The sequence below is a fragment of the Solenopsis invicta genome, chromosome 7 (genome assembly GCF_016802725.1).
Source record: "Solenopsis invicta isolate M01_SB chromosome 7, UNIL_Sinv_3.0, whole genome shotgun sequence".
NCBI classification, from domain to species: domain Eukaryota; kingdom Metazoa; phylum Arthropoda; class Insecta; order Hymenoptera; family Formicidae; genus Solenopsis; species Solenopsis invicta.
This window is the reverse complement of record NC_052670.1, coordinates 13,872,181-13,896,906: the sequence shown is the minus strand read 5'-3', so window position 1 is coordinate 13,896,906 and position 24,726 is coordinate 13,872,181. Positions and strand designations below refer to the sequence as shown.

The following is a 24,726-nucleotide window of genomic DNA, read 5'->3' as shown; positions in this document are numbered from 1 at the left end:
TTTTTTCTTTAAAAAGAGACTGGCGACAAATCTGTTTTACCGATTAAACTCAATTTTTTTCGACAAAGTAACTTTTTGTTGATTACACGGAATTATGAAACTTTTCACAACTAGAGTACAGATAATTACGCAGTTGGAAGACAATTTCATACAAAAAACGGACAAAATTAGAAAATTAAAATTTTATTATCAACATCTGGAGTTGACTTACAACAATAACACACACACACACACACACACACACACACACACACACACACACACACACACACACACACACACACACACACACACAATGCACACTTGCTTTATATAAAAGTTTTATACTTTGTACATATGAAATAAGCATAGTTCCAACTCAGTATAACAAGGAACAATACTGTGTTTTTAGAAATAAGCTAGGAGCTTTAGTATAAGAGAAAACTTTGTCTCTGAAAATGTATGCACATATGTGTATGCGTTATCGATGTAAATAGCAGTTTGTAGAGATATGTTGATGTTTACTACTACATGAATATCGCAAGCTCACATAGGTCAATTCAATTGATAAAACTGACATTGCTTGTATCCCTTTAAAGAGAAAAAATCTATTGGAAGCCTGTGACGGAATTATATAAGACGTTGTGCACGCTAGAGAGAGAGAGAGATCCGAGACGCATACACATACACATCTTTCATCGTGTGCTCGCAATATAGAGTAAAAAGAAACGACATTTGTCATCCGGATACCTAAACTGTCATTAAATTGCAATAGAATCGAGATTTGTCACCCAAGCGAACGGACACTCGAGCTCTTATTAAATATCGATATATTAAGACGTCTGATTCTCCTCGCAATCAGTTTGGCTTCACCTGAAGTGTTTGCGCGTAAGTAAATGACGAACGAGTGCACTCAAACTGATGGGAAAATGATTGGGAGCTTGTCAGTTGAAAAGAGTGTTATCGCTTGTTAACCGATCGTATCTTCAATAAATTTATTTTACTCGTCTCTCTTCTCTCTCTTTTTTCCCACATAATTCCACATGGTAATAGTCTTCTCAATATTTGTGTGTGTTTGTGTGCGTATGTTTGTGTGTGTATGTTTGTGTGTGTGTGTGTGTGTGTGTGTGTGTGTTCGTGAGAGAGAGAGAGAGAGAGAGAGTGTGTGTGTGTGTGTGTGTGTGTGTGTGTGTGTGTGTGTGTGTGTGTGTGTGTGTGTGTGGACACGCGCGCGCAGTGCAGATGATTGTATTCTACACCGTAGTTATCTTTGGGATGAAATTAAGCGATGAACCGTGTGTACGCGTGTGCCTGTGACTCATTACGCGTGTGTGTACCGCTAATGTGATATCGGGTTTTAGTCGAACGGTCGCATTATTAGTTGTAATAATTAGAAACCACCGCTTCATAGATTTCCTTAATTAAATGCATTGCACGGTGATTATTTAGCTTGGAATATCGAAAGATATGACGGATGCTGGCTCGTCTGAATTCATCTATTTAGACGTAAATGGCGTGAATAACGTAGAACGGCGTCGAATAAAAGAGCACCTCTTCTCTCGGAAGATACTACAATAACGTATCAGGAAACAATTTGTATTTATTTCGCGTTAATTCGAGGAAATATGTGCAAATGAAGATCTTACAAACAAAATGTAATCAATTCGTTCTCACTGTAGACACTCGACGCAAATTTCATGATGAAAAGTGGTTCGCAGTATTATTTGAACATTTCTGTTTTCTTTGCTCTCTTTTTTCTTTCTTTCTTGAATATTACCCGCGTATTTACTATTGATCTCTTATTGCACGAGATTATTTCGATAATAATTTACTGCCGAACGTGCACTAGATTTATCGCCGGCGCGACATTGGCGGATTCAATCGCGACAGCTTTAAGTGATCTAATCACGGGAAGAGAGTTATCGCATAGCGTGGCCGCGGCAGGACTGCGAATCGACGGACAACGGGATGCATTACCTAATTTGCGCGCGCCCATGCGGCGTGCTAATTTCCTCTTGCTTTCGAAACTTTGATGGTCGATGTCGCACCGCTGTCCAATGTCACCGGTCGGTTGAGACAATGATTAAAAACGATGACCTACTTGGACCGAGGGAATCCACGTGGTAGGATAATCGTGAAACTGTTCGTTTGAAGGACGGACGCCACTCTCCGCGCCACGCGAATGCCGATTCTTCGCCGGCCATTAAATCTGATGAGATTTATTTGGTAAAGCCACGCAATTAAGCACCCCGAACAACTCTGACGTAAAAACTTTGCGTCACTCAGAAAGAAAGGAAAAAAAAAAGAAATACATTCTGAGAGATGTCTTTTATTTTGTTTGCTCGTGCGAGTGGATGTTAGTTATCGAGGCATTTACTGATGCTATAGGATTAGTGTCGGGATCAAGTGGGATTTAAGTGGAACCGATGCTCCGTTTCTCTGTTCTCACAGATCCGCATTTTCGCAGGCGTGTTCCCATGAGCTTAAGCTTCCGCTCTCTACGCAAGTTCCGTCCGCATTAAGTAAAACTGCCTATCGTAAAAGCAGGATGATCTCTTCCAATGTTTTGTTTTTTTCGTTTTTCGTTTTTTTTTTTTTTTTTTTTTTAAATATATTGTATAATATACGATTATAAAAAAATAGAAGAGTTGCGTACCATTTAAGCTATTTTTTTATTGTATTTTGCGTCCAAAATTATAGCTTGATGTTTCAGGTATCTTTCATTACATGTTAAACTCTTTAATAATTAAATTAATTTGTTATAAACTTTTCTCTTACACGTTGCAAAAGAAATGATCTAGAAAACTGGTCGCCTAAAACATACCCGTGATCTCTTAAATCATATCGCCTTAAAAAATATTAAAATTATGAATTAAAGTAATTAACAGTATAAAGAAACATTTCACTAATATTTATTTTATTAATAATTTATGGAAAAAAATATCAATTATTTAATAATAAATAACAATAATGAAAGTAATATAACGACACCGAAATAAAACTGAATTTATTTTTATAATTGACATACTTTTATTCATATCAATTATTAGTTTTACTATCATCACTTTTCAATTTTACGTTAGTATCATTTATATTTTAGTAAAATTTCTAGTGGTAGTTAGGAAACTTGATACACTTTATGAAACATTGATTTAAATTTTACAGTAATTGTAAATAAGTAAATATAATAAATGTAAAATATTCTATAACAAACCTTCTTTTATGAAAATATAACAATTTAAAATAAAATTGCACAATCGTGTTATTACCAGCTATATAAGTTGAAAAATTTACATGAGATAAAACTTATTAAATTTTTGTTTATATTACTTAATTTTTTTTACTTATTTTTTTATTTTTGTCACTAAATGTTTTATATAAAATATTGAAGAGGTACGATTTAAGAAACCGGTACATATTTAACAATTTTCCCTTATATCTTTCTCTACAAAATCAAGGAAGAGAAAGTGTGAAGAAAATTTTCTTTTTTATTTTCCTCCTTTTTTTTACGAAAATTTTTATATGAAATTCAATGCAGTGACATCACGGAATTGCGCTTATGAAGAATATTTTTGTGAAACGTATGTACAAATGTATTCATAAAGGTGTGTTTTCCTTTTAACAGAATTAAAGTTTGTGAGATATTTATTGAACTTTCTTAAGTTATATTAATTTTGAAATTTAGCGAAATTAGTGCTCTACAAAATTAGTGCGATGTTTATTCGCGTGCCATGCAATTACGAGTGGCGTGCTAAATTGAAGTAGAAATAATCAAACAGCCACGTGTCATTGTATTAACTCTAGTAGCGTTCAATGTAACGGACATGACGTTCCTATTTATTCTTTTTCCATATTTTGCAGATGAAAGCTGCATATAGAGTGTCTCATTACCATATAAAATTTTAATGATAGATTCTACCATAATGTCGGAGTTGGATTTTTGAAGCGAAAATTTGATGAGAGGCCGTTATTAGCTACGGATTCTTCATTCTCGATGTTGTACGTTATATCTTCCACGATTAAGTAAATTAATTTTCCGGGATTCACGTGAAGTTAAAAGAAAAATATGATTTTATCACGTTGTTGATGTTCCATATATACACGAGAGCCCTTTGATTTTCAATATTTAATAATTCTGTGAGCATATCTAATGATAACGATCAAATAATTACGTCTGCAAAAGACAGATTAAATTATCTCTTTTCCGGCTTTGAGTTGTCAAAATATGTTTGCAAATGCCGTTTATCGGCAATTCTTTACAAGCAATATTGATGAAATATTTGAATATATGAAAATTAAATGTTGCAAATACATTCGTAATGTGTTTCTTGCTGATCCGTTTTAGTTGCGCTTCGTTCAATAGTGCAACATACTAAATATCGATTATATGTTGAATTATTATGAATAGTAGAGGATTTTCTTTACAATTTCATCATGCTAAAGGCCACTTCGATTAACTCAATTGACAGAGTTATCAACATGGAAAGTGAAACATTACTAGAACAAGATGGAAAATTCTGTTCTTTTTCTTTTGTAATATTCTACATTTGATCGATGATGGCATCTAATACATAACTTGACAAAGATGGAGTTTTTAATTATTTGATTAATACAAACTGTAACACTTCTGGTAGAATTAATCGATAATAAAGTTAATCGGATTTCGTTGGAAAGGTCACCGTCAACTAAAGTTAACAAAATTTTAGTGGTTAAATGTTAAAAAGTTGACTACTCTCAGAAAAGAAGTGTTTAATTACAAGATATTAAAATATCTTATTTTTTTATCTGTATTTTTAAATAATAAAAAAATGTTTTAGACTTTTACAAATCTAGGTAACTTGTATCTAATCAATTTCTATTCATAGCAGTTTCTCAAAATCTCAGAATTCTCCACTCTTTATTCCATCGTAAAAAAGTTTATGGTGGAAAGAACCTTTATGCGGTGAAACGACCGAAACCATTGATTTCCCTGCGAACAGCAAGGAGTTGATGTCTGTGTCAAGCGCTAGTGACCCAAAATCGTAGACAACGTCCTTTGTCTTTTTGGAGAAAAGTGAAAGTTTTGTGAAAATTATGGTATTTTTTCTATTTTTATTGTATATTAATCTTCTATCTGAATCTTTTTTTTATTAAAAAATTATTAATCTTAAAAGAAAATTATATATTTAAAGTAATAATGAATTTTGCGAATAAAATTGAGGAGTCGAATATTATGTTCGAGCAAGACAATGTTGAGCCTCTTGAGGAAGACATTATTTTCGCGATACTCGGTTTTTTTCTTTTTTTATCTTTATTGCAAAAAATATTCATCTTTATGTGCTCGAATAATTATACTTTTTGAAGAATTTTAATTTCTTGTGTTCTTTTTCAAAGCTTTATGGCTAAATTAAGAAACTTTCATTTTTTTATATGTATTTATTATTTATTCTAAAAAGTTATAATTTTTTTAATCAAATAGCTCTTTTATCCAATTTGTGTGTATGACTAAACTTCGATAATTAGTTTATAACACATTTTACTTTTTTCCAAGAAGGAAATATTGACATTTGTTCTAAAAAGGTTTTGAAGGTATGTTTATGTATTCCTAGAGACTTCTTTTAAACTGGATTTTTTAATAGTTAAACAAGTGATCAGACGCAAGTTACTCAGATTTGTAGAAATGAGATACCGTTTCTCCCATTAATGTAAGAGTTAAATCGTATTTAAAACACTAAAATATTTAAAGCTGTTGAAGATTTTCGGTTTCGATATTTTAAATCTAAACACCATTCGAAACTAAAACACTTTTAAGTATTAAAAAAAATAAAGACAGTAGCAAGATATTTAAATAACTTAAAATTAAACACTTTATTATTGAAAGTAATTGTAAGTTTAGATACGCGAGTGGATTAACGACAGCACAATAAATTTGAGCATATTGGACGTGTATACTGGATGTATTATGGTGCTACGTGATACCGTTTCGTCTTCGTCTGAGTGTTGATTTCCGCTATTTCGATAAATCTGTGGAGCAAACATTGCGAAGGGAGACACATAAACATCGGGGAAGATATGTCATTATGACAAGAGGAATCGACCGTCTCGGCCATCTGCGAATTTTCCACAAAATTCACCCACAGCTATTCGATCCAGGAGAAGAAGCGATGTTTGTGAAAGCTCACGAATGCGATGGCCGCGATAGCCGATACGGTTGGAAGTTTCTTTTGTTCTAAAAGTTGCACTCGCGCTCTCCTATATCAATACGAAATACCCCCGCAATATGCTACGTCGTTCGCAACACGTCGATAGATATTGTGTCGGTTCGTTATTGAACATAAAAATCTCCGCGCTTTGATAATAAATAAAAGATGCTTTAAGGATATTGCACAACGCGTTTCGGCTATAAAAATTCTTGAAATATTTTTATTTTTATCTTAGCGGAAATTTGATGAAAATGTATTATTTGACGATAACTTTTACCTCGAGCCTCGAGTAATGGATATGAAATGATGTATGAGGCAAATAGAGGTAAATAGGTAGAAAGGGAAAGAGAGCGAGAAAGAGAGAGAGAGAGAAATTAAATTGTCGTTAAGTTAAAATGTGTTAATTTTCATCGAGTACGCTTTCAAATTCATGGAAAACCCCTTATCGTAATTTAGTTTGATCGCTAATAGTGATGGCAGGTTTGAAAATTAACTAGACACCATTAATAATTCCCCGATGAAATACCCATTTCACGTACGCTTTATAACGGGGATGCAGGTACGGTGTACTTCATATAAACCAGAAATTCAGAACACGATAGTGTGACAGCAAAATTCGATATGTACTCGCGTAAAACCTCGATAGACAGCGGCTTAATTGAAAAAATGTATTTTCATTAACGTACGCGAATATTCATTACTCTCGTCGGTTCCGGCAAATTCGGTGCGGTGCAATTTGCGCTGCGGTTTTTTTTTGTTTCGAGTTTTTCGCTCGAAGAACGCCGCGACCGCTCATTGTTCCGAAGAAGGGAAAATACCGGTAGTCGCTGAGCGCCCCTCCCTTTCAAATTACTGAGTTATTTCGTGGCGCGGGAAATTAGAAAGCGTAAAAAATCGCACGACGGAATCTCAGAAGAGAGGAATCTCGCGCACATAAACGAAATTTCGCCAGAGTAAAGTTCCGACTTACACGATACTGAATGTACGAAGCTGCGCATATACATAAAATTAACTCTTTCTCGCAGCGCGAGAGATTATTCTAAATATTTTAAGGGCAATTTACACGGAAAATGTAATATAAAGTACTTCCCTATTTCACTTACAACAGCATCTGGTCGGTAATAGATTTAAGTTTACTTCTCTAAAAGTTCTATATTTCACCGTACAGAACATTTATTCGGTATTTCAATCTCCACGAATTCGAAAGTCCTATACCATATAAACGTGTAACTCACTCATTGTGTGAAACATGTGCGGGAAAGATCATTATTTAAATTTAGAAGATTAAAAAGTTTCAAGAAAAGATCACAATATTTACATACAAACGCACTTATCCCGTAAGAGGGTGTCTACTCAAATTCATTTTGTAAATGAATTTACTGAGTATTCCCAAAATTTCTAAATTTTCCAGGAATTTAAATCAAAATTCCAGATAATATCAAAAAATTTTTTAACCTAGTTTTAAAATAAATTTATTATATTACACGTACTTTTTAATACTCTTTAATTATGCAATTACAAGAAAAAACTGTTTGAAATTTAAATTATTAAATTGGAAATTCAACTAGAAAGAAATAATATAAACCAATATAAATAACGATCTGTCTACAATACATGGATGTAGTTTACATCACTGGATAGAAATATAATCACTGAAAATACAAGAAATAATTTTGTCGGAAAAAGATAAAAATTGAAAGTAAAATTCTAAAAATTTCCTCGAGTAAATAAAATCCAATGTAAATCTATGATATTTTTAGATGTAAAAACGAAATCCTCTAAAACTTCCAAGTGTTTTCGCGATTTTTCTCCGTAGTACACACCCCGCGTAATATTTAATTTAAATCCTATAATGCTTAGGTTATTCGTTTTTAATGTCAAACTCTTTACTCACCTTGTATAATCTATACATTGTATTCCACGACTGTACGGTTCGTTCGATCTACATTCCGTCGGGCGTTGCGTACGTAGAAAAGTATGAAGTGGCACAAAACACGTTCAGCTGTATAAGAAGCAGAGTCACGTCGCGAGGCTCTGAATTTTATATCGGTGCGATCACGATCGGGCACAGCTGCTTGGAGAACTAGGTTGATGCTTGACAAGTGGGACGTAGCTCTTTAATAAGGACGTCATGCGGGAAGGAAGAAAAAAACTTATATTAACTTCCTCGTTGTGTGGTTGGCGTCTATTTTCTGCCGGTCGCTAGAATCGATTATGCATTCAATATCGCAACGTGTCATACCGTGGCATAATGTAAAAGTAAATTTGTTGGGAAACTTGCTGTTAAAAAGGGAGGAATTATTGCAAATTTGCGATATACCTACAGCGTACCGTGTAAACCTTATCTGCAAATATACATGCGTGATTGCATGCATACATTTTTTTTTAAGTACACGTTTTTGTGTTGAAAGCGTTATTTATATGCTAGTTTTTCGATAAAAATGATATTAGTTAGAGATACGTGAACATTTTAATTAAATAACGATTCTACGAAGTAAATCGTGTTTCAGAGTTTTAATTCCTGACTAACACCGTACTCTGTTTTCAACACATTTTGCAATAATTAATATTTTAAAATTTAAAAAAAGAGAGTCTTAATGGAAATTCCGAGGATTTCCGCGGTGGAAATAAAATAAACATGTTTACTAATCATTTTAGTACCGGTGGCGTAGATGAATGAGTTTTGCAGTTTGTCTTGAAAAAGGGAATAAAACCCGTCTATAAGTTTTGCGAGAAAATTGGATTGATGCCTGCATTCACTTTAGCCTCGAATTTTCGCACGGGGAATAGATGGAGGCAAAATAGAAATGAAATATTCCCTTTGCGCGCCCATCAGCGGCGCCGTAAACAATACTGGAAAACGACCGTCGTTATTCAGACCGAGTCTAGACTGGAAAATTTCATTGTTTTTGACGTATCCTCCGCGTGGTACGTGAAAAGATACAAAAAGGTGTCGCGTCTTTGCGAAAAGTTAGTTTTTAAGCGAGGATAGCGAGTGTATAAAGTATCCTAAAGAGCTTTCTTATAAAAGGATAGTAAGGTGACACTCTTCGACTATGAGACGATCTTTTCTTAGTAAAATGAAATCAAGACGTATTAATGGCGATTTAATATTGGAAATTGGGTCTGGCAAGTTAGGATTAAGACGTATGATAAAATTATTACCTCCTTCGTCTAAATAAAAAGCCCCTTATCTTCGTATTAATTACGGAATTTACTTTTGTATCAGTCGTAATTGCGAGATAATGCTGGAAAAAAAAATTCGAATACCGTCTACAGAGAGAGGGTTTATTTTTCACTAATGAAACATCGTCCTGATATTCGATAAGTGATATCGCCTTACTGCTATTAAGTAGATTTTCTCTCGGTGACCCTATATACAACATCTAAATATAGCGTGTTCACCGTTTCTGGAACGAAGGAAGGCGCGCGCGATATACCCCGAGCCCTTCCTCGTAACGTAACGCATACCTCTCTCCCTCCCCCTCTTTCGCCCCTCGCGCTTATTGATTTTCAAAAGACTCGTTATCCTTCCGTCGTAAAGAATCCGCGGATTAACGACGAAACTGGGCGAGTAATTGAATGGAGGAATCGACGCGGGGATGCTTTTACGTGTGTGCACAGGAGAGGGAACCTGTTGCTCGCCTGTCTTCCGGCCGCCTGGCACGCAGGGCGAGTGACTTTTTACTATTCTCGCGGTTAGAGAAGGAGAGACAGAGAGAAAGTAATGCGCTCGTTAAATTTCCGAGGCGTCGCGTTGTGGTCGTCGCGGTCGTAACGACCGCAGCGACGTCTTAATTGCCGCAGGCAAGTCCCAAAGTCACCATAGTGACCATCGTGTGCGTAAATTTGACGGTGGCCTTTGGCCCAAACAACCTATTGCCTGATAGAACGCACAAACAATAGAAATAGAAGAATAACACGGCCAATGCATTTTAATCCGTGGAAAACCGTGTGCGCAATAAAAAGAATATCGGAACGTGCGACAGGCAATAAGAATAAATTTTGTGCACGTTGAATTTTTATTCTCCACTGCGCTCCCGAATCTGATCAATCATAAAGATACGATTTTATACGAGCACTTTCGAATTTATTATACGTTCCCTTGTTCACCGTTCTAAATGCTTTTCATTGTGCAATAGGCCTTATCCATCTTATTCCCGAATCATATTATCTCATAGCGATTGCGTCTGCGTTTGCGCTTGTGTCTTTTGACTAATCAGAAAGGAGTTTCATTTCAGTAGCTTCTTTTCGAGTGGCCAAGAAACACAATCGCCGGGGTGATTCGGGTATTAGATCTTTCAAGGTATTACGACGACCCTTCTTCCATCCCTTCATCATCGATTCTTTTTGTCGGTAAATTTGGGCAAAAGTCGATCGAAAATTGAGAACTTCGCTTATTGCGTTCGGTATTATCGATGGGCGGGCATGAAGCGAATGTTCTTAGGAGAAGATAGAAGCAAAGCCGTTCGCTTTGAGGTAAGAGCGAAGAGCGAATGGATGTTCCTCATCCTGCATAAATAATCCTCTTGTGCTCCCTGCAAAAAGGCTGTTTAATATCACAAAGCGTTCGTCCACGAACGTACGATCGCGGACATCAATAAGAAGTCACGAAATTATGATACTTTATTCTTCTCGTACATACATACACCCGCGGCACCGTTCTCACTCTCTGTCTTACTTGCGGCGACGAACGCTTTTACGCTACCAAGTAATATGCGAGCAATATGCTCGTTCACATGTGTCATTCGAGACGCTTGCTTCATTTTCGTTCGACCCATCCGTCCCGTCAGAGAAAATTCCCGACGGCACGGAAACTTCGGTCAACTCTGACGAATGACTCTCCTTAAGTCGCGGCAAGATGCGCTCCAAGTGGCCGCACGCTGTACAAGTTTACGTTCCGTAATCGATCAGAGGAACGAAAATATTTGTCCTCGAACGTAAGCGCGGGAGTGATATACCACGCGTCCCTGTCCTCGTGAAAACAAAAAGAACGTCGCGTCGGGCTGTGTTGTAGCAGGGGCACGTCGTGGAAGACTTGTTGCGAGGCTCTTCAGGACATTGAGACCCACTTGAAATGTCCATTTCTTGAAATCATATTGTACAAACATTCTGCAAAGATTGCTCGATACACGATTCTTGTTGGAACATCGTCCAAATGTTTGGAAAACGTTATCCCCAATTCACGATCGAAGCTCGTCCATACTGACGTTGCGCACAACTTTAAATATGACTTGTTTGAGAACGTTGCATGTTATTGAATGGCATGGTAATAACGTGGCATCAATGATTTTGTGTTTGCTGAGGGCTCTCTCTTTTCCGGGAGATATTGTATACCGGAGCTCGGGCGAGCGGAAAAATTTGGCGAATCTTTCCGGTTTGATCAATAGTCAAGCCAACCGTGCAGAGCCTGCTCGGTACTCTCTCTTTCTCTCTCTCTCTTTCTCTCAACCTTCCTCCCTCTTACCCCGCGTATGCAAATGTTCACCATTGGTACGTCCTGAATTATTACAGAATCCCGAGAGGGTAGTTGGGTGGAGGGTCGATCGGTATCGCACGGTGTTACATCGAAGGCTTGTCAATAATCGTTCTCGTGGCGCGAACCGCGGCGATCGATGGACTTTTCGGACGTACGCGCGGGTGCTCGGGGCGATTGTCTTTGCGGCGCGTTTTCCCCAACTAGCGGCGAAACCGCGCAAAACCGGGTGACTGTAGCCGAAAACGATCAAGCCGCCAGCGTGAAGCTGCGCGCGCGTCGTCACCGCGTGGAAACGCGACCGCGGTTGGTTCCGCCGTACCCCTGGCGCGGCTTTTGCCCACGCAAATCACTTGCGGGAGACCGAATGGCAGCAAAGGCGAACGGTATCGCGTATGTGCGAGCCCTGGCCTAGGGGGTCGAGAGCACCCGGTAAGCTCTATCAGCTCGCAAAGTGAGTTCCGAGTTCACGCAGCGTGCAAACGCGCGCTCGTATTTGCGGGATTAACAGTCGACCGGCCGCCTGTCGACACTCCCACCTGTCGCTACCCGCGGCAGGGCACGCGAGGAATTACCTCCTCGATAATCGGGCGATCGGTGCTGTCGCTGCACTTGTGGCACGTGTTCGCCGACGTCATTTGCGTTTGTCGCGGCAAACCGCAGGGAATGCGATTTTTCGCCGCGTGGAAGCCACCTGCGTAGAGGAAGCGATTGGTTTCTGTAGTACAACGTACCGTACAACGTACGGTTCACCAGTACCAGACCCGGACGACGGGCTCCGCTCTCCCTTTCGTAGTGGTGGTGGCTAGGATCGATCCAAGCTCCTATCTTCCGACCAGCCACCATCCCTCGCCCCGTCGCCCACCATGGTCGTGTCTCTCTTTCCCCTCCCTCCCTTTCCACCCCCCCCCTCTTTCTCTCTCTCGCTCTATCTCTCTTTTGCTCTTTCTCTTCGTCGCCCCGACCCGATGTGAACAGACCGACGTGTAGCACGTACCATCTCGGGTCCGGTCGCTCGTTTGCCCGGCCTCTAGATTCCGCAGATTTTTTTTTCGATCGATGGCACCCCTTCGTGGAATGAGCTCTTCTCGCGAGTTACGCGTAACGTACTCTAGTCTCGACTGCGTGCGAGCACTCGTTTTCGATATTTATTGGACGGCCCATACCGCCGTGAGTGGACCGGAGTGTATTCAGCCACTGTGTATGAATAAATCGATTGTATTGTATGCTGTGCTGTGTTAAGCGCTCCGAGGCTTTAGCGCTCACGACGAAGATGCGATTTATTTTCGTGTCCTCTATGTCTACCGCGCGCAAGTTTGCGAGTTCAATTTCGACGTACATTCCTTCAGCGTTATTATTGATTTGCTATCAATCAAATCGTGATTGACAGCAAATCCAGATAATTAAGAGACCCGATGTTTTTTTTTACAAAAGCTCTTGAAGCGCTCGGCTTCGCCACTTTTTGTTAGAAACCGATTGCGGCCAGGCAATTGCGCGCGAAACTTTCGGTTATCTCCAAATTTACTCGTTACTCGCTTTGCGCCGTGGTATGCCACGCTTCTAGGTAGTTCCCATTAAGGTATTCGATACCTGCCGTTTGGCACGAACGTGCCGGCGATATATGCCGACATGCGGAGAATCGCGTGAATGTACGAGATTCTCAGTTGATTCGCTTCAATACCTGATCGCTGTCTAGACAGCGCTCGTTAATTAAATATGTGCCAAACAATTCTGAGGAATGTTATCACTGTTGAATTGTTGAATTACTTTACGTGGGGAAAGTTAAGTTAGGATTATCCGATTGATGAAATTTGTCACGTCACGAGCAAACAACGGCAATATAGGGCGGTAGTTTCATTATTATTCCCATCGGCTACTAGTAACGTTAACTTGTGTTTTCTAATCCGAAGCTATCTCATCTAACTTTGACGGATCTAATTCGACGAAGCTATCCTGATGAACCGTAATTCCATTAACGGATTAAGATGAGATACCAAGATCAATGGACATAAAAGCCAAGAGAGACAACTTCAAAGCTAAATAACGTCTTATAAACTTTATCTACTTCAACTGATTAAATAATTGAATCTTGCATCAAAGTCTGATGTTCGTAATCTACGTGCCGGAGACGTAGCGTTACTTAACGAGAAGTCACAATTACAATTTGTAATATAGAAACAACTATGAAGGAGATACAAGATAGTAAAGTTATAATTATAAGATTAAAGTGAAAATTTTTATTTCAAAGTGACAATTTGTTGCAACTTATTGTATAGAGAACAGATAAAATAACATAAATATTTATAATATTTTAAGAAATATATACTCAATTGTTTCATTAATAAAAAATTAGTCTACCATTTTTTATTAATACAAATTTTATTCTTGTTGGAATAACGCCATATAATTCTTGAATAATCACTTTTGACAGAGTATCTTTCTATTACACTAAAAAATTTTGAAACTTTGCACTAATAATAGTAACATCACAACAGTATAATATAATATAACAGTAATATTCCTTGTATCGCTATGAAAAAAAATAATGCGATTAGCGTTAAATGTGCATAAAAATTTTAGCATCATGTTCTAGCATCACTATGTACGGTCACAGAATCATTCTATCATTCATAATACTTTATAACATGTATGATAGATAATATTTTAAATCATAATAATACATATACAAAAAAGCATTGTTACATCATCTTTCCTTTAATTTTTCATACATATTGTAAGTTTACTTTTATAATTTACTTAATTACAAATTAAGAAATTTTTGAATTTTACAACCGTTATAGTCTCAAAATCACTCACTATAATAAATGTAATTTTACACAAAATTTTTTTACAGTGTGTAATGTAGACCGAATAATCACAGTTACACTCATGCTGTTCATACAAAAATTCCACAAACTGAATAGTATACAACCATTTGCACTACAAAATCATGTTCCCAGAAATCAATTAAATACGATCATTCATAATGGTGACATGCTCCATTCATCACCTCACACTCCACATATCAGAACATATATATCAAACGGTACAAAAGATTATATCAGATTTGACCAATGACTCAACAACTCAATCTATTTTCGCTGGGCAAAGATGAATCGATTTGTATCCTTTTATATTAACAAACAGTTTTTAAGGAAACGGTTTATAATCTAAATTTTGCTTGATTAAAAAGAATTATTGTACTATGCGTTATATATCTGTCAAATTTTGGCGAATCAATGTTTTTGATGTTGGTATATATAATATGAGACAAATTATTATTAGTATATTGATTATGAAAAATTATTTTAATTTTGAGTAACTGTTGGCTAAAAAAAACCAAATCTTGTTGCAATATCTTTGGTGTTAGTTTTAATGCAAAAATAAACTACACAGAAAAGAATAGCATCAAATTAACAATTCATTGTTTTATATATAAGCAAGAATATAAAATTTTCCTGGTAGAATTTATAATCTTAAAACATTAATTTGCTTACACGAAGAAAAGAATTTTCTTTATGTAAGCAAATTACGTCTGTTTAAGATTATAAATTCTTCCAAGAAGATTTCATGTTCTTGCTTAAACATGAAACAATGAATTGTTGATTTAATAATAATTTTTTTTCTGTGTATTTATATTAACACCCAAAATATGCTCGTTATTTGATCTACACATCACTATATTGCCTTTTAATAATTTTCTCCAAAATTTTAATGTTTTTTTCTACTTATCGTAAAAGTCCGATTAAGTATCATCAAATCATTACGAGTAGTTTGAAGGGCAGAGAAGCAGATTTTCTTCTCCAATATCTCTCAAGTATTCTCCAATACCTTTTGAGAAAGGTGTTAGATGAATGGTATGACATTGCACTGGTGGCTATTCGAGCGTGGGCTGACCTTATTCCGACAAGAATAAGCTCTGTATTAAAGAGTAAGGTCAATCTCTTATTATTATAATAAAATGAGTAATGTACTTTCCTGGTGGTCACATTACTTTGTGTCTATCTCCCGTATATCGTATAATTTCTCGTATCTTGGAAATTATATTTAGCAAACGATTATTATATTCTTTTTATGTCGTGAGTTGTTATGATAATTACACCGTTTGATAACGTAGTTTTTTTCTTCGGTAGAGCTGTATTAGCATTTCCCTGTTCCGTTACGCGTTCTTAAAACGTTTCTAAGCACGGAATGGACGTTATTCACTCTTAGCATTTGATATCTCGATAACGAGATATTTTTGTCGTGTATATTTACGGGCGCGCGATAAAAGCGATTAATTATTTTAACGACCCCGAGGGATGCATAAAGTTCGCGCTCGTTTTGCGTAAATAGATAATATTTACAACTTTATGAACTGCCGCAGACTTCAAAAACGCCTACGAAATTTGAAATTCGAAACGCGCGCCCCGACGGTCCTCTTATTGACATTCGATTGAATTCCGAAAATCTAAATAATAATGTGCCGCACGTCTGTCTGTAGTTCCTGTCGGAGTTCCGCGTTTGAATCCGACCGACTAGCTATCTATATTAAAATCTTAGTTCTGAAATCGCATCGGGCACGAACTCCGCAGAATTCTTACCCTTAATTTCGAGCAGCCGGAAACGATCGGAGGAAGACGGCTCTGCATAACTTGGAGGAATTTACATTGTGTTCTTACATTCCGAGGAGCGAAAGAAGTAAGTTTAATGCAAGAGAGAGAGAGAGGGAGAGAGTGAGTGAGAGAGCCTCGCGCGATGCCTGAATTCATAATTTGTCTCTTCAAACTTTCTGCCGATTGCTTATCCTACGCATCAAACTTTCAACTGCAAAAATATAAGTGATGTGAAGAAATAAAAAAAAAAAAAGTTGACAGAGAGAAAATTAATTAAGAAATTACCACTGGCGTGTGCTCTCCTACTCTCCGCATTTAGATCACACGTTTTCGATCTTTATTCGTCGGGATCTTGCGTGAGATCGGGAACAGATATTTGCGGCGTTAGACGTAGGTGCAGTGGCGATCCGTCTGATAAACTCTTCCCAATTTTTCCGTGACTACGCTTCCGTTTAATGTCTGAACTTTGTTCCGCAAGAAGTTCCTTTCTTCCCGCCGGATAAAACCCGCTCACTGTCGTGCTTTTCGCCCATTTCTCATTGTTGCGGGCCGCGCGGTGGACCAAGAAAGCTGCGGCGCGCGTGGCGGCGAAAAAGTTCGCCTCCACTTGGTCACTATATCGAGCAAAGAAAGTTACCCGGCTACGTTCGTTAGCGCGCTCGTCGCCGCGTGCGCGCCTCGCTAAATTGCTTGTTGAAACTCATTATAACAGTTTCGCACACATGACGCGCGTAATCGTTAAAAGCGCGACGCGACGTTATTGAATATTGGCGCAAACGAGGCGGCGCGCGTCCTCGAAATGCGATATATTTCGTTAGTTTAAGCGCGACTTTAATCATGTCACCGTCAATTATTACGCGCGGTAAGACGTCTACCGCAAATTTGCGTTACCTCTCGCGACAAGTGCGAACGGTTCTCGCCGGCTCTCGTCGGCGCACTTCCGCAAATACCGTTCTTTTAATTAAGTGAAACCGTTTAATTACGGCCCTCTATGGAAGAAAGAAGAAGGAAAATAATCGTCTTTAAATCCTTTTGTTCTCTGGTAATAGCGCGGTGTTTTAGAGAATAAGAATTTCGTTCCTCTCACTTATTCTTTAGGCACAAAAAGAATGATTTATGCATCACGATCAACGTATACCAGACGTATACCGCGTACTCTCTCTCTCTCTCTCTCACACACACACACACACACACACACACACACACACACACACACACACACACACATACACACACACGCGGGCGAATATCCTCGAAATTTTTTATCTGAGATATCGGATCGTTTTAGATCTCTTCATGTTTTATGCATGAAGTTTGCAAATTCATCTCTTTGTGGAAAGCATGTATGTGGATGCGTTCTTTGTCGTGATGAAATGTTTAAAAATCCATCATTATCATATTAAAAAGGACCACATGTAGCGCGTGAGCTCTTATCCCGTATGACGTTGCCAGATGTCGACGATAAATATGACGTTGCTCTTTTATCGCTGTCGTGATGTGCAATATTTTCCGGCCGCAATTGGTGTCACCACATGTTCGCCTTATCCTGACGAACATTCGTAAATCATTTTTATTTCGTGCCAACCGATTTCGCCGAAATCGTACGAATCCCTGCGATTAGTAAAATGCGTTGACCTTTTTTTCTTCCCACAAAAAAATGTTATCAGCGCGCAACTAGTCCAAAGACTTTACATTTAAACGATTCCTCTTAATTAAATTTCGATTTATATTACAATTGCTGCTGGGGTTAGCCATACACTGTAATAATTCACGAAAGATAGTCGATTCTCATTATTCTGTTTGTTTGAATTAATGAGGGACGGACGCCTAATGATTCGGCGTCATAACTGTAACATTTAATGAAGTAACTCTTTATCGGTCAATAATTGCGGGCGTAACGCTAATGTTGTCTGTCATGTAATCGATGAAAACGTATCTTTGTCGATTCGTGCGTTAAACAGCCGATACTGATTGTACGACATGTATTATGCGAACTAATTGTACGGTCTCTATTTGCCTCTGTTGCGCAGCCCCTATTACAAAATGTAGTATAACGTAACAATACAATACTATACAATGCATCGTAAATTTTATTAATTCCTAGCACGGGCCGCACAATTGTGGTCGTGCACATTAAAGGTTAATAATTAAGCGTATCGGTCGTTTCGGTCAATTTAATCGCTCGCTTTTTTTCCGATTGAAAAATTTACTGCGGTTAACGATTTTTTCACAAATGGCGGGTCTCCACACAGAAGTGAACAGGTTTTAACGAGATTTTTGCAACGTGCGGTTAATTATTTTTTTACGTAGACTTCATAGTCGTAAACAAACGCAATAGTAAAAATTAAAAATTTAACAAGATGGTCGTTATTCCCTACAATTTCTCGATTTCCTATATTAATGGGCGTGAGGGCAAAAGTTCGTGCCCGATTCCAATAAATGTCATTAGGAGATTTATATGTTAGCGCCATTGGTTGTTGTTATATGTACGTATTATACCTATAGGTAAACGTAGTATACATACAGGGCGATTATTAATAAATGTCCCCACTTTTTACCATAAAAGCATGATTTACCGACGGATACGTATTTTTAATATATTATTATATTAGAAATTACAAATGCGTGCTCTTATGGTAAAAAGTGGGGACATTCATTACTAATTACCCTGTATACACTGAGAGAAAAGACTTTGTTAATTTAACAAAATTTGTAGATATAGTGACAACAAAGTAACATTTGTTGTCACTATATGTACAAATATTTGTTACAGATACTGGGCATTTGTTGAATTAGCAAATTCAGTAACAAATTCTTTTTCTCAGTGTAGAAAAAACATCCAGTAGATATTTGAGTAGTAACTGCCGTAAAAAAACGTTTAAGGTATTTATTAAGATTGTGCGCTAATTCAAACCTTTCAGAAATGGTTTGCGAAATTTAGAGGTATTCTACCTTGACAGCCAGCCACGCTCTGGCCGATCTTCTGGTACGATGACGACATTGTGCGCACTTTAATGCAAAATAATTCACGAATTTCAATACAAGAGATGGCTGAGGGACTCAACATTGACAGATCGACCGCATGTAAAAATAATTGGATACACGTTGAAGGTTGATACATGGCTGCCGCATTTGCTAACCGGAGCGAACAAATTGAATCGAGTTTCTGCAGCTGTTTCTTTGTTTGGTCGGGTAAATAAAGAATCGTTTTTGGATCGATTTGTAACTGGCGATGAAAAATGAATCCTATACAATAATGCTCAACGCAAATGCACTTGAGAACCAGCGGATGAGCGTGCAGAATCCATTGGCAAAAACCAATTTTACATCCTCCTGAGAAAATGATGCTTTCTGTTTGATGAGATTGCAAAGAAATTTAATAATTTATTTCGAACTGCTTCCCGTTGGTTAAACGATTAATTCTGATGAACTGTCAAAAATTAGACAATTTAAAGATAGATTACTGGGAGAAGCGATCCAATTCTGGTCAATCGTAAGGAAATCGTTTTTCATCACGACAACGCTATACATTGCAAAACAGATCTTGCGCAAACTAAAGGAACTAAAATAAACTATTACATCACACTTTTCACACTTTCTCTTAATATTGCATCATCAAATTACTATTTTTTTTGATCGCTGCTAAACAATTTGAATGGGAAAAAAATTTGAAACTTTAGAGAAACCGTCGAAAATCATATTTCTTTCTTCTTCAACGCAAAATCTAAGTTGTTTTATGATTGAGGCATCCGTATGCAACTACAACGCTGGAAAAAGATTGCAGGAAACGACGGTGATTACATCGTTTATTAATAAAAAATTATACATGCTAAATTACTGCTTGAGTTTTAATAATAAATGAAGCACGAACTTTTGCACTCGCCCGTTATATCTCTGTAATTAGAGGTAAAAGGGAAGAATGAGAGTAATAAAATTTTCTTGGAGGAAAATTAACTGAAGTACATAAAGTTAATTGAAGAAAATGACTTTTTTATCTCTGTCACACTTCTCTGAGACTTAACCTTGCCAAAGACGCTTCATTTAAACTCACTTATAAACTGAAAAATTAACGGCATTACAACATCTAATGCCAAATTTCGCGCTAATTGGATTACACGGCAAATGTGAATTTAATACAAAACGGAAGTTTTTTTTTTTTTAAAGAACACGTCTCATGTGTAATTTATCTCGGAATCGACATTCACTCTTTGGACTCCAGGGGACAGATCAAATATGTATATTCCTATGAAATTTATACCCGCGTGCATAGTAAATAATAAAGCGAGATCGGTCGATCGCCCGTCGCGTTTTGCCTCCTTTCGAATTTTGCGATTTTGCACAAAACGATGATCGCTAATGGGGAGAAGAGGGAGGGGGAGATTAACGTCGAGAGAGATGCAAGAATTGTTAGAAATATGCGCGTTGAATTCATATCGTCAGGTTAGCGGACTGGATTTTCCATGAAAGTACTAGCAACTTCTAGTGAGATTAGATTAGCTGATTGAGATTCGTCGGGACGTGAAAATTATGTGGGCCGCAGTGTCAAGATCGTTGGAGATACTCGTTGCCTTCTTCGAATACTACACTACCAGGTAAGATCCCGTCTACACGTGTGTAATACTCGTATTTCCCCGAATGAGCGAGCGGCATTCAGCTACCGAGACTATAAGTGCACATTTAGAGACAGGCGACGGTAGACAGCGCGATGCAGAGCAATACACATACTTTGTTGCCAGCGATAATAGAGGAACTTGTAGAGGAACCGGAGAAGAAGACGTCTTCAACGCGCGCTCCAATTAAAAGCATTAGTAATAATTAAGATTATTGCGAGACACTTACAATTTCATCCCTTTTATGCTGACTAAAATTTTATATGAATTATAGTGTACAACATTGACATTTTATACGAAAAGAGAAACACAATTTATTATTCCTTTCTTCTTAAATTACGTTAAATTTTTCATCCAACTTTCATGACTTATGGTATACGAGATGAAAGGCAAATTTTAGAATAACAGAGTGCTCAAGGATTAAAAGTAAAATGTTTAATAACTACTAAAAGTTTATAAATTGCTATTAAAGTTTTATCATAAAAATATTTTAATTATTTTGTTAAACGATACATTTGCATCGATGTGATGGAAAAGTTGCTTTTCACTTTTTTTATTTATATTTTTTTCGTTGGTACGATATTAGTATTTTAGACGCAACATTCGGTATACAGTGTGCTTTTTAAACGTAGTGTTAGTCTTTTCAGTACAAGGCATGGCGAGTAACATGTATGTACATATAGCCGGGCGGTTTTGCCTTTCATAACGTGACCTTGCCTCGAAATGATTTCTTGGACATAAACACGGCGAAATAGTGTCGCGCGCAGAAAAGATGCATAAAAGCCTTTTCAGCGTCTTTCACGTTTTTCGCGTCAACGTGACAGTTTTACAGCTGTGGCAAAAATGCAACGGTAGGGTTAAGGGCCACAGGAGCGCGGTGTATCAGCGTGAGAATGTTTGCCACACATCGATGACCCTCAAGGACGTCCCGTCGGGCGCGAACAGAATTTCGGAATATCCATCGGGACCTATCTCTCGGTGGCTGTCCTCGATTTGAAAATATTCGAGGCGAGCAGCCGAACCACCCTCGTGGCACCCGGAGAAGCATCGCGAAATAGCAGACCGTCGCTCTCATTTCCAGTATTTTCAGTGCCTTTTTGCGACGACAGGAGCAATTTCTGCGCACTTTTGCCAAGCGTCATAACGCTCCCGACCTAATACAAAACAGGAGCGAGAAAACTGGCAAATTCGCGCCATTTGCACTCTCAGCTGACACAATATTTTTCATTTATTGAAACGATCGGCATCGTAATAACGCCATACATTTTGTGAAAGTGTCGTTGGCAAGAAAGAGCCGTGTGATTTTTAAACAGAACACCTGTGACTTATTCTACTACGTAATCTCGCTTTTTTTTTCGTTACATAAAATATCTTCGTTTTATTGAGGACACTGCAGGGAGAATTTGTAAGCTTTAAAAGGATGCAAATGTCGTAATTAGAAAATACGTTTCTTCATCAGGTTCACGTCTTTTACAATTTCAAGTTAGGAGGTTGTAGCTTGCAGAATAATCCACATTTACTTAATTAAATTTATTTCCTTACGATCGAGTACAAGACGAAATTTACGGTCTCCCCGTTCTACCTTCCTACAATGGGAAATATTTGAAAAATGCTTTTACAATAGCATGTTTTTCGCGGCAATGTAACTAAAATTCTAAGGTAATAGATTGCACACGTTTATTCCGGTACACATACACACGTACCGAAATGATAACGCGGTTAAATTAATCACGTATTGTCGTCGAAACGCGTTAGGGAATAACGAACAGATGACACGGCGAGTCGAAATCGGCAATTCAAAATTGCATCAAATAACGAATCAAAAGTCAAGTGATTATTTATTATAATTTAATCTTATGTACATTAAAAACTATTTTATACGAAACAGAATAAACCTAATTTATTTAGCTTATTAAATTTAATATAATTTAAAAATACAAAAAAAGTTTTAATATAAAAAAGATATAAGTTATATGGAGGTAATACTGTAAATGTCGGTTATATTGTTATCGATGTTTTTATTTTTCAAGTTTTTTTTTTATAAGATGACGGGATTGAGTTTCCTTTAGATATGATCTTATTAAAGTTCTATTCTACGACATTCTCTTCATATCACCGTTGATTTAATATTTTCAACTTGATAAATTTCTCTAAGATTACTTTACCCGACTTAAATGCTTGATGTAGAGCTCGATGGAGAGTCTGCAAACGCACAAAAATTTCTGTTTTAACTTCTCTCGATAATTTAAGCTTAATTAATTTTGGAATAATTTTGGTTTACATAGCTTTCCGGAGATATTTCTCAGCAAGAATTAATTTGCAACTTTTTTCCCAATTAAACTAAACGCGATAAATCTATTATAATCCTAGATTTTGGTATAAAAATTGTAAAAGTGAAATATCACTAATTAATAAGTTATGAAACTGCAACGGCCGGCGTACGTCCAATTAATTATTCATTTTTAATTAATTCATTTTTGTGTGTTTTACGATGTGTTCGCGCTGCTCGGCTCTCTACATCGAGTTAAATCGAGTGTGGTAAAAGAGCGGCGGCGTATGCGCGCCATTTTCGTTCTTATATTGTACTCCACTTGTAACTTTATCGATTAACCTGTAGAATACACGTGTGAGTGTACTACACGCAACGTTATTAATTCCTGAACACTATGTTGGGGGTATCTAACGAAACAATATGAACCACTTCAACGTTTCATACACGAGATGATCGTGCATTATTATTTTTACTCGTTTTATTTTTATACCTTACTCAAATATATCATTTAATTTCTTTACACCAGAATGGCAACATTTTTAATACATTCTAGATGAAACAAAAACGTACGCAAAAGAAACGCTACTTTTTTGTATTAAAAGAAATCCCAATTTAAAAATTAAAGCTTAGTCAAAGTACTTTTCTTTATTGATCGAGTATCTTTTTTGTTTTTTTTTGTTTTTTTATTGAAATTAATCTATGTACTACAAAATAATAAAAAATTGTGGAACAATCAATAAAATACAATATGTAACTAGTTTTAATTTTTCATTAAGATGTAAAGAACATTCCAGGAAATCGCTTATACTAAAACAGAATTAACCATAATTAAAACGAAACTTTATTGTGTTAACAGTACTACAATTTCTCGCAACAAGTTTCACCGTGTAACGATTGCTACGCGAATAAGCGTGAAGGGATCGATTAGGGAAACCTTCTTTCTTAGTATCTTCAATCTGTAATATTAAGAAGTTCTTAATATTACAGATTGATGAAAAGTTAAATATTCAGTCAAACTTAAAAAAGTCAGAAGATACATTTTTTTTAGAAATAAAGAATAGTGTATTGTTGATGGTTTAATGATCATTATCGATTTATTATATTATATTTATGTGTCCATATTTCTATAAATATACTTGGTTTACAATATTTTATATATACACCATTATATACAATTATATATATATATATATATATATATATATATATTACTTAGTGTATAGATTTTCAAATGTAATAAGAATATTTTTGTACATACTTATTTTTCATACGTTTCATAATTGAAGCTTACGGATTTAGGTTGCGTGATTTCATATTGCAAAATATTTGACGGAAACTCCATTCGTTTCGCAGGTTTTATAAATCCCTTTATACAAATTTAAAACTTGAAGATATCTAACCGGCAGTGGCGTCGCGTTGATACATTTGGATAAAAATGACTGCGTAAATACTTAATCCCGAAAATTTGTTAGCTAAAACAAATAGAACTATATACAGCGCATATATCGATTTCTCGTATGTGCGCGCACCTCTATCTTTAATATAGTAACGTATGTAATGCGAATCGAGCGAAACCGCTGCTGTATGCGGCTGATTTAATATCAAAACTTCC

The 24,726-nt window shown here is 36.8% G+C and overlaps 1 protein-coding gene across 9 annotated transcripts in view; it reads left to right on the top strand.

The window, feature by feature from the left end:
- Positions 1–24,726, top strand: part of LOC105199815 (synaptotagmin-7) — a 248,139-nt gene that overhangs the window by 185,832 nt on the left and 37,581 nt on the right. For 2 of the 9 annotated variants that reach the window (XM_039452062.1, XM_039452061.1), the window contains exon 2: positions 20,673–20,824. The exons of the other annotated variants lie outside the window; for them this stretch is intronic. In XM_039452062.1, the coding sequence (XP_039307996.1) occupies positions 20,760–20,824 (65 nt within the window). In that variant the 5' untranslated portion in view covers positions 20,673–20,759. The remainder of the gene's footprint in view (positions 1–20,672; positions 20,825–24,726) is intronic. 9 annotated transcript variants of the gene reach the window in all.